Source organism: Watersipora subatra, chromosome 5 (genome assembly GCF_963576615.1).
Source record: "Watersipora subatra chromosome 5, tzWatSuba1.1, whole genome shotgun sequence".
In the NCBI taxonomy this organism is placed as follows: domain Eukaryota; kingdom Metazoa; phylum Bryozoa; class Gymnolaemata; order Cheilostomatida; family Watersiporidae; genus Watersipora; species Watersipora subatra.
Window position 1 is genome coordinate 59,435,981 of NC_088712.1, and position 12,252 is coordinate 59,448,232.

The window sequence follows — 12,252 nt, forward strand, 5'->3', positions numbered from 1 at the left end:
GACTATTTATTCAATTTTAATGGCTAACTGTTGCTTTTTTCCCTTTGTTTTTGTTTTACTATTGTTGTATGGCCTAATTTGAAAAACATTTCTTTTTGTGAAATGAAACTATTGCCAATAAAGTACTATATATATATATAGCAACTGAATTACAATTTGCACAACTGATAAAAATATCAATTAACAGTATAAATAGTAAAACAGTAAAGGCAAACTTACAAATAAGATGAAAACACTAGTAGTCTGATAGGTTCAGCAGGTATGAGTCCCTGTGTAAAACTAACAACGCCAAATTACCAGACTTTTTTAATACCCGGGCAACGCCGGTATTCATCTAGTATAATTATATAACAACATAGCCTTTTATAGTCATACTAGCAAAATACAAACATTAAGCACTCTGATGAAAATTTAGGATAAGTGTTGCCCTACACAGTTTGAATCAGTCGATATGTTTAAATGTGAAAACTAGACTACTTGATATTTGCATGAAGAGAGTCACAGACACCTCATTACGGGTAGATTAAGTTTTCACATTTTTCACATGTTTTCATACTTTTCACAGTTTTTACATGTTTCCAACATTCTCTGTAGATCTCTCATGTAGGAATTAGCAGTCTTTGTTTGACCTGCTAATCACATAAACAGCTCTCATTAAAGGATGTCTTGCAACAAAATTCACATTACAGTTACTTGGTATCAAAAGATTCACCATGTCTTACTTTGTCGTGTTGTAGGTGCCAAATAGGTGGAAATGTGATTATAAGCTCTTAAAAGCTCAAAAACGAAAAGCCGCCATAGATTGGAATCTTTTTATTTCTCTGACGTAGTCATGACAGTTTGGTTATTGTCTTGTCACGTGATGTTCTCACATGAATTGAAAGGCCAATAAAAAGCTCAATATAAAATTTATCGTAGCACTATAGTTTATGACAAACACTTCGGGCTTCACCGAAGACCCCGTATCAAATATAAATGCTCGCTACTTTACTGTTTTGTTTCGGTTTGATCAATGCGTCAAGTCGTAATCGGATCATGTGACCCAATACTTCGCAAATAATTTTTTGCAGCACTTTTCGATTGTCACAGGTGACCAACAGGCTCGTAATGATTATCAGATAATTATATGTACTCCTTCGAGGTAAGGTTAAGAAATTAAATGAATTTTTACGGTAAGTTATAAGATGTCACTGCTAAAAGTGACAGCATTATAATGACAATAAAACAGACGCGTAAGAACAATAGATATGGTTTTATTGAATGCGTGAAGTGTATTTGTGAAAATATTTTGATGAATAAGGTTGCATGAAAGTGTGAACAGAAACCGTCTCCCACAACTGTGTCACATTTGAGCATTTTGGAAAGAGAATCCAAACTGCGGCGGTTTCATGTGGCCACGATTAGCTGTTCGTTTTTTAGCTTTTAAGAGCTTGTTATCACATTCCCACATATTTTGCACCTACAACACAACAGAGTAAGACATGGTGAATTTTTTCATATCAAATAACTGTAATATGAATTTTGTTGCAAGTCAACCTTTAAGTTAGTAAAAGATTTCGTAGATGATTGACTACAAGACACATTTACTTCTAAGAAAAGTTACATCAGTTTTTGATCTGTAAGTAAGTGAACTGGAGTGCATGCACTTGTTAAGTATGATGCCTAGTTCTCATAAAGACAAATCCTCAATAAAACACCTTTGGCTATAAAACCTTTTTGTGTCCGTTTCACCAATTTAGCCAACAATAATGCAATGTGCCTAAATATTGTAACTTTACCGTAAACCAGTCAACAATAACATAGATTTAGCATCATCAAATATTGAGATGACAAAACCTATTGTAAACTAGGGCTAATCTAGTTTAGTGGGTTCTTAACAAGTATCTACTTAGCAGGAGGCAAAACAAACACGTTAACACTCACCGAGCTTCTAGTCGTAAGAGAGCGATGACCGGTTTTTCCTCAGCGGTCTCGCGTCTTTTCTCGTTTCCGGTCAAGCCGGAGTTCTCGCGAGTCGATGATATCACACCTATCACTATCTAATTGTATCGATCCTCCCTCCTAACCGTCTCAGAAAACGTAACGCTGCTACATCACAGCAAAACCTCAAAAGATCTATTGTTTTGACACCAAAGATATTGTTACATATTCGGATCTGCGTTCCATTGAATTTTTGTAGTCGAGTGAACAAAGTTAAAACAGTTTAAAATAGATATTATTCTCCAAAGTTGCAGAGTTGATCCACCATACTGAAATTTATGGGTTCAAATCCTGTATGACACAATATATTTTCCCAGCCTTCAATTATGGCTTCCGACAAACCGACAGAAGGACATAGTTCTTATTATAATAAAGTATTGTACACTTTGTTAGTTGGCCTTCCATACTTGTATGTCGACCATCAGGTTGGGTGCTTCTACTTTGCCTTTTTGACATGGCTAGGGCCAAAAAGAGAAAGAGAGGGAGAGGAAGAGAAGGAGAGGGAGGAGGACAGCGAGAAGGAGAAGAAGAGAAAGAGAAAAGGGGGAGGGAGAGGTAGCGGGAGAGGTAGCGGGAGAGGTAGAGGTAGAGGTAGAGGTAGAGGTAGAGGTAGAGGTAGAGGTAGAGGTAGAGGTAGAGGTAGAGGTAGAGGTAGAGGGAGAGGGAGAGGTAGAAGGAGAGGTAGAGGGAAAGGTAGAGAGAGAGGTAGAGATAGAGATAGAGAGAGATAGAGGGAGAGGAAGAGGGAGAGAGAGAGCTGTACCACTAACAATAATTACTACTACTAGAATTTCCACTGTCATACAGCCCACAACTAAAGTGATATTGGAAAAAGAAGAAAAGGTACTGATGGTTGAGAAATGCAATATTAGCAGTCAAATGGCACTGCAGTGCAATAGGGTAACTGCAATGGTAGCTGTAATGTACTGGGTGTGGGTATTATTATATACAACAAACAGCAATAATGAAAGGAAAATATTATATGTTTATATCTCTCTCCCTGCAATAGGAGAAATGCAATATTGGCCAATATTAGAAGTAAAATGCACTGATATTATTAGAATAACCAATATTATTAATATAGTAATAATATAAAACCAATGCACAATTTTGTTTACATTTCAAAATGTCATAGCTAACAATATCAAGAAGTTGTGATATTTACATGTATATAGATTTTTAGAAAATCTATTTAACAAAACTATTTAGAAAAAATAATAACAGTAACATATTGCCCATCATCGATGTTGTTAGTGTGACTATTACACTTCAATAGTCATCCAAACTTATAATTAAATATTGTAATAATTTCATTAAAATCGTTAAAAAAAATATCATCGCCATTTCAACAACCAGCACTGACATTTCTCTTTTCCAGTATCACTTATTCCATTATCAGGTCGTGGGCTGTATGACAGGGGAAATTCAATTGTAACAATCTCATAAGATTTGTTAGAAAAAAATATCATCTTCATTTCCTTTACTTACACTGCGTTGGACATCAGTTAGAATACCAAAGTATTTTCTCATAAGAAATTAAATTCTCATAAGAATCGTTAGAAAAAGTATCATTGTCATTTCCTTTACTTACACTGCATTGGACATCAGTTAGAATATCAAAGTACTCAAAAGTGTCTAAAATGTCAGTTACTTTGAAATCGTCAAAAATAAAACGATTTGGTACTCCTACGTTAATTACAGAAACCTTCGGCATTTCGACAATGGTATAGACTGGTGAAATAAGCACGTTATTTTTCGTCAAATGCACACGACTTAATAGTCATATTCTCTGTCACTCGACGTTGCAATTGCTGGTCTTAATTTTGATAAAAGTAAGGCTTAGCATGTTTTGGTAACGATCTTCAGACAAATTAATTTGTCTATTTGTGTATAGTCCGTCCAGATGGGTAAGTTTTAGGGTTTTGCGGTATCCTTTCAAAGACTTGGTAACATATTTAAAAATGTTTTATGTGTTTTGTATCCTTATTATGCTTAAACGACTCTACACCAAAATGGTTAAATTTGTTGATGGGATTTCGGAACAAGGGTTTGCGACGTTGTTGATGAATAATTTTTGTGAGTTGTGTGCGCATTCATTTATCAAAAAAAATCTCAAACATTTGCTCCGCTCGTGTTTGGTCGTGGGATTAATTCGATCTTCCTGCAAAGTAGATGAGAGTATATAATAAAATTTAATGATAACAGGATATCAGTTTTCAATTGAGAAGTTCTGCGATTTGCTGTGATAAATTCACAGCGCAGACAGTTTCACATAATAAAAAATTTTAATACGGTTTAACCATTCGAATCTCTATTTTTGTGCTTATTTTGAAGGAATCACTTTTTATGCCATTTTATATTCTCTGCAAAGCAATTACTATAGATAATAGTCATCTTGCTTGGCCAGTTTTAATTACCCAATAATCTTTAATTACATCAAGTCATCTGGTTTTGTCTCTGTACATAACCACAGAAAAGTATATAACTATATAACTTATATAACCATTAGTAAAAGGAAGGCATTCTGGATTGAGTGTGCAAACAGCAACTTTGACGCTGGCTGTACACTAGCAGCCTGTACACTAGCTGCCTGTACACTAGCAGTTTGTACACTAGCAGCCTGTACATTAGGAGCCTGTACATTAGCAGCCTGTACACTTGCAGCCTGTACACTAGCATCCTGTACACTAGCATCCTGTACACTAGCAGCCTGTACATTAGCAACATGTACATTAGCAGCCTGTACACTGGCAGCATGTGCACTAGCAGTCTGTACATTAGCAACATGTACATTAGCAGCTTGTACACTGGCAGCATGCGCACTAGCAGTCTGTACATTAAAAACATGTACATTAGCAGCCTGTACACTGGCAGCCTGTACACTAGCTTATACAGTCTGTACACTAGCAGTCTGTACACTAACAGTCTGTACACTGGCAGCCTGTACACTAGCAGCCTGTACACTAGCAGCCTCTACATTAGCAGCCTGTAATGCACTAGCAGCCCGTACACTAGCAGCCTGTACACTAGCAACCTGCACACTAACAGCCTGAACACTAACAGCCTGTACACAAGCAGCCTGTACACTAGCAGCTTGTACACTAGTAGTCTGTACGCAAACAGCCTGTATATTAGCAGCCTGTACACTAGCAGCCTGTAAACTAGCAGCCGGTACACTAGCAGTCTGTACACTAGCAGTCTGTACACTGGCAGCATGTACACTAGCAGCCTGTACACTAGCTGCTTGTACACTATCTGTGTGTACAGTAGCAGCCTGTAAACTAGCAGCCTGTACACCAACAGCCTGTACACAAGTTTATAATTGAGTAGATTTGGCCATAATCTTGTTCAATCTTTAAATTTCCGAAAACTTTTATTTTTAGTCAATTAAAAGTGTCATAAACTGGGAAAGCTGTAGTTTGAATGAGTGCAATTTGCAAACAATTGATTGATTGCCACAGCCAATCAGAGCAAAATGAGTGTCTTTATGTTTTATATTGGAGAACAAGCTAGCCTGTAGCCTGTGGTTACAACAACTGAGAAGAATAATTTACCTCAAGATTATCTTTAACCTCAGCTTTGCCAGCCAGGTTCAGTTTTTGTTGATTCTTTATGGATTTCAGCATTGTATACACAATATACTATTCAAATATGCCGCATGTACAAAGACATTATGATCTCTGCAGACTATACAAATCGCTCAAAACTATATCATAAATCACAACTAGTAAACTTGGATGACGCATTTCAAATGAATATAGCAAGTTGTTGCAGCGATTCTAGTTATTTCTGATTACTTGTAAACCTGTAAACCGTGTGTCTAGATATATAAATCTGAGGTAAAACACTTTTACAAATTTTAATAGAGGAACATTTTATTTACCTATATATATTGCAAATTTCATATTATCACATCTTTGTCTGTACACTTCTTCGATGCTGTATCACTAAAAACAATTCTTATGCAGGTCTGGCTGTAGTGAGGGGGTAATATTTAACTATATCTAGCAACTCGAATTCACCACAAATTTGTTGCAACGCATTAATGCTATATATCATTGTGTGATATTTGCCTCCAAATGATTGTAAGCTATTTTCATTGGTAGGTCGTGGTCATTGCTGAAATTAGTGACAAGTATTAGCAGGTGTTTCTTGCTTAATTATGCATACAATGAAATGCGATATTAATCATTTCTATCAAGCTTGTAATAATACTTTGAAGTTTCCTACACACCTTTTTATACAGAGTTAGATGACTATTCTGTTTAATCAAGGTAAAAAGGAGACAAATCCATTATATCCCATTTGAGTATTTTTATAATTAAATATTCTAATCTATTCTACTGCGCAACATTTTCTTGCACTTTTTTATGAATTTGCACAAAGTTTCATTAGACGCTCTCAGAAAGTATCGGTATTTTTCTATCATTTGCAATTATTTTTGATGTTTGAGGTGATCTGATTGCCAGAATGTTTCAACACTAAAATTGACAAAACCTGATCGTGGTTAAAACGCTCAAATCAAACAAAAGTGGGTTTATGACGTCTGTAGTTGAAAATAACCAGACAGAATAGAAACTCTTTACGCTGCTGCATGAGTGCATTATCAACTACAGCAACGATAGCAACTAGTGACATCATTTTGCACATGCATCTTTCCTCTCAGTGTTTTTAACCGCGATCAAGTTTTGTTGATTTAACCATGAAACATCTTTGTTGTCGGATCACCTCAAACATCCAAAACAATTGCAAATTATAAAATATAACTAATAATTTCTGATAAAATCTACCGAAATTTTGTGTAAGTTTACCTTCAATCAACCAAACTGTTCTAATATTATTTAGCATGTAAAGCAGATGGGCAGGAAACAAGAATGAATAATAGTAAATATTTAAACTGGACACATAAGCCTAATACTTTGCATTCTGCCTTTTTGTATTAGCTCCGTTCTAATCTAGCCAATTACAAATAATATGTACTCCAAAGTAATTCTATAAATTCTAGTTTACTTTCTATAAGCTATCAAATTAGAATAACTTGAGGATGAAAAAGTAGAATGCAATTGAGATGAAAAATTCTGAAATAGGCATCTTGTCATAAACTTTTTGAAAACTACGAATCACAACTTAGCTTTTTGTAGATACATAGACACCTAAAACAACTCTTTATACATTCATTTCAAAGACACATGGGTCGATGACATCATTATAGCAAGACTTTCATAAAACTAGCATAATTGGTTCAGTTCTTTCAGACTGACTTTCAGAGAAGGCTGAATCTTTGGAAGTTGTCATCCCTTGCTATGTTTTTGGCACACCAAGCTCTACAGACTGCTATTAATAACCATTCAGTGTGATCATACCTAAACTGGCTAGGTATTTAAAATGCATTTATTTAATTGTTTTTGAGTTAAAAAACAGTAAACAAAAAAACAATATTCATTTAGGTTATAAAGGTTTCACTTTGTGGTTCTTCGCCCTGTTCAATCTCAGTATTGTCCATAGGCTAAAACAAAAACAACAACATCTGGTCAAATTATGTTGAAAATCAAGAGTACTTGTGTTATATTACTGACTTCTAGCCTTTGGAGTTGTCTATCATCTTTACCTTCACAGCAATATAAGAAAACAGCCATTAAGTAGAACTGAACCCAGAAGGTTCTCCATATTTCTGTCTTACAGTTAACATAAACTTCCTTTTTCATTATCACTCTAGATTAACTTTAATTAAATAATTCAATTTGATGTAACAAGTATAAGCAAGTACTTACTTTTTCTAGTCTGTCGAGAATCTCCATAGCAGTTTCTTCCACCACAGGATGGTGGAGGGTTGGTGCATGTTCTGCTTCGTTCTTGAAGGTAGTACTTATGCTGCTGTGATCCGTGGACATACGACCAGCTACTCCATCCAGACCAGTTACCATTGACTAGAATGGAAACAGCTATAGCTTCAAGTGTCTCTTAGCTACTTTTAATATAGGATGGATTTAAAGGGTCAATAAAATGACATTATGACGAATAAGAAATCAGATTTTTATAATTTTTATTTTATGACCATGATAATCATATGTTACATTATTATTTCTATTGTGTTTTTAAAGTGGTCAAAAAACACCTTCTTTTTTCTATGTTTCTCATTTAGGGGCCGCTACTGCAAATGGTGTATGCTGGTACAACATATATTGTGACTATTTCCACATAGGGTTTGGTACAGTAGTAATTGTAACTGGGTGCCCTCCCTAACACCACCAATGATCCTCCTGGGATTCGAACCACTGATCTACTGATTGTATGCCAGCAGGACAAATAATTGAACCATAGCTGCTCTTTAAAGTGGTGAAAATATCAACCTATATATAAGATTATATAAGTATATATATAAATATATATATATATATATATATATATATATATATATATATATATATATATCAACCTATATCAGCTAAAACAGATGTTATGTTGAAATGCACTTCATCTATTTCAAGGCCTATATAAATACTTTAAAACCTCATTGGTTGACTAATTCAATAACAAACAAAAATTAGAATTCTATCAAAGTACTTAAACGTACATACATAATTTTATGTTATATTTTACTTAAATGGAAAATGAATAAATGCGCTCACCTGGGCAGCAGTGAGTGTTGCACTCTCTACTCTGAATCTGTGGACTTTGGTCTGCAGTGCATCTGTAGCTTCCGTGAGAACCGTTTCCATCAAATCTGCAGTGCCTTGATCTGCTCTGGGTACCACCTCCACACGGTACGTTACACTGCGCCCACCTTGACCAAGGTGACCAGTATCCATAACGGTGTTGGGGTGGGTAACTAGCATTGATCATTCCTTAAATAGAAAGTTACCATGCTAAACCAAGTTTAATTTATAGCTAGGCACATCAATCATAAACACCAACTCTTATCAGAAGCAATACGATTCCAAACAAGAATGGCAACTTCTGACAGCTGTTAATCTTTGAAAGCGCCTCTTTTAAACATGTCATGCTAAAGTTACTTTGTTACCTTATAATGAGATAAAGCACTATTGATGTATTTTAACGCTAAGATAAGTTTTTAGCGCTTATCGACATTAATTTCTTCAAGAATTTTAATTCAAAAGAGGAATTCTAAACAAAAATGACAACTTCTGACAGCTGTTAATCTTTACTAATATTGAAGTGAATTATACACTTACCGACAACTCCAACAAGGAGAAGGATAGCCAGCAGCTTGGAGTCTAAAACAAAAAGAAAAAGAGTAAGGAAAGCTAACAGTTCTTTAGATTTTATGTATTTTATCTCATCTACATTCAAACAAAAATGAAACAAACTAAATACGAACAGTTTTGAAAGGTGATAAATATTTTTGTTAACTGTTTATAGATCTAGTATTTAAAATGATATTAAAGCATGAAATGTGAAAGGTTTAACCTGTAAACATTTGAGAAGGTCATACCAAATCAAAGTTTGTGATGGCTTGTAAATTAATCAATAGATATTATTTGAAAACCGAAATGAATTATACCCCATTTTTCAGCTTTATAAGTTTATGTTGCGAGTTTTATTGCTAAAAGCATTTAGCTTTACTCACCCATGTTTGTGTAGTATCTGATCTGAGGATGAAACCAAATATGACCTCACTTCTCCATACAGCTGTATTTATAGTGAACCAGAAAGAGCACCTGTCGGTTCGTGTCATTTCATCAATCTCAATAAATGAAACAAGGAAGTCCAAGAATAGAAAGTACATTAGTGCTAGATTCATATTTGATGTAAATAACGGAGAAGGTGTGACAAGGGAGTTGATGAACCATCAAGGTACAGATACGGTAGCGGCATCCGTAAGTGAAATTATTCAAATATAATCTTTTATTTGTGGTCGCTGGCAGTTAATTTATTGTTTATATGAAAAACAATTTTCAGTCAAGCTCATTTATTTCCCTTCCGCAATAACTGTAGTAACAATAACAATTGTACTCTTTATAAATTTCTTTATAATTATTTGTTGATCTGACACGTTATGCCAATATTTAATTAGGGAGAAAAGCTGTTAATTTTGAGAGCTCTTGAAGCTTGTAGTTTTACAACTTGATCAAACATGCAAGATATAAAAAGGATAGAGAAGGATACAAAAAGGTATACATATATATATATATATATATATGTAAATATATATATATGTATATATATATGTCATATATATATATTAAGAACTGAAAACTTTTAAAATATTTTACAACTTAAAGTTTCATGGTTGTTACCATTCATCAGGTAAAATTAAAATGAACTGAAGCTCATATGACTGTACGTAAAAACACATCGAGTAGCTTAACGATAAAGGCCAGCTACATATACGGTAATATATTTATATATATAATTATAATATTACCATAAAATAGATATTAACTATTTTTTGTTAAGATATAGTTTTTTTACAAATCTTACAAACCTTCTAAGCTGAATTAGATGCTAGTTTTTATGTATTTCTTTGCAATATTGCCATACAATACCATCTTAATTATATCAAGGACACAAATGATTCCCAGATATTGCTTGTTAAGTGTTTTATAATTCGACTATTTAATTTATTCTGTTTGGATATTAAATATCACTTTTGGTAACTAAGTTAGTGGCTGGTAGAACTGGGGCTACTTAATACAGATTCATGTATACAATTCTGTGGAGAACAAGAACTTGCTTTGATCTCTAGCTTTCCTAGAGGGGTTAAGCCTTTCTAAAAGGGATCAGCCTCGCTAAAGGTAGTAAGCTGTTCTAGAAGGGGTACATCATATAAAAGTGCGCATTCTAATAAGACTGTAAGCCTTGCTATAGGAGTGTACGCATTCCTATAGGAGTGTAAGCCTTGCTATAGGAGTGTACTCCTTGCTATAGGAGGGAGAGTCTTTCTAAAAGAAGTAAGCCATTCTAGGAAGAGGAGACTGGCTTTCCTCGAAATGCCAAGCCTTTCTAAAGAGGATTAATTTAAAGGCTGGTTCACGCTGTACCACCGTATGTTGGAGTTGTTCTCTCAGCAATTGTTTCTCGACAATGCGCACTGTGAACCGACGACATCATTGACTCAATGCGAATATGCTTGGAAAAATTACAGTTGCAGCACTTTCTTGATATTTCTATGTATATCACTGACAGTCTGTGCAATGGGCAAACCTTCAGGGATTGTAACAGCAGATTCCTTAATCTGTAGTACCCTTTGTAATAGTTGCTGCGGGACTAGTATTACATCATTTGAGTGATAGTATCGTGTAGGGAGAACACTATGTTAAAACTCTTTCGTCAATGTATACACGAAAAGGTTTGTGATAGTGTGAACCATTTTATCACGAACGACTGATGTAACTTTGGGTTAGCGCCAAAATACGACCGTATAGCGAGAATCAGCCTTGAAAGCTTTGATAAAAATAATAACTATTATAAGGTCCTGTACGAGATGCTTTACGTAATAGCTTTTGTATTAACTGATGATTTTTAAAAAATAAGTTTAATGGTTACAATAGATGTAGGAAGATTACATGGGTACGCAACTATTATTGAAATGGGTGGTTATTTATTTTTGCATCAAACCACCAACTTGTTTTTTTTTCTTGACAGAAAGAAGCCGTAATACAATGACTGTAATAGTTTTGTTCAACGATAAGCAAGATTTATGCAAGATGGAAGAAATGGGAGGGTCAAAGAAAAAGAATAAACGCTGGAAGAGAACTTTAATGGAAATGAAGCGTGTGACATATTTTCAAAAAGTGACATAATACTTTTTTAGAACAGCACCAAGCTATTTGACAGTTTTGCAATTTTTCTTTCACCTGACACAAATTATTATTATTGTTATTATTGTTATTATTGTAATGTGTATTGTAAAAATCAATGATCCTTTAACTGCTCACATGTCTTACAATTGAGCCATAAAAAATTGTCTAGAGCTTTTAACTTTGGGCTCTCTAGAACTTGATTGAAAAAAAAGTTTGCAAAGAAACATTTACATCAGTGGCAAAAGATCTAAAAACGGTATTCAAAAGTCTGACTTGATAAATACAAAAAATATCTGAAATCATATCAAGTGCTGGTATTTGATCATGGCTACGTTAGGGCATGTGGAATGTTCTGTTTCTCAAGCCAAGTTATTATGGTATATCACTCAAATAGTTGTGGAACTCTGAACTTTGTTTGACAGCGTAAGCAAAAAAATTTAAGGAAATTCATTTAAATATCTTTATAAATAGTCATAGCATGTGCTTTAAATGATGTAACTGCGTTAGG

The 12,252-nt window shown here is 34.4% G+C and overlaps 1 protein-coding gene across 1 annotated transcript; it reads right to left on the reverse strand.

Annotated features, from left to right (window-relative positions):
- Nucleotides 1–7,352: 7,352 nt before the first annotated feature.
- Nucleotides 7,353–9,602, reverse strand: LOC137396787 (ectin-like). Its single transcript, XM_068083097.1, has 5 exons — nt 9,569–9,602; nt 9,174–9,215; nt 8,610–8,825; nt 7,752–7,907; nt 7,353–7,486 (listed from the first exon to the last, which is right to left on the reverse strand). Exons 1-5 carry the CDS (start codon nt 9,570–9,572, stop codon nt 7,470–7,472), a joined length of 435 nt encoding a protein of 144 aa, XP_067939198.1. The 5' UTR covers nt 9,573–9,602; the 3' UTR covers nt 7,353–7,469.
- Between the last annotated feature and the right edge of the window lie 2,650 nt (nt 9,603–12,252).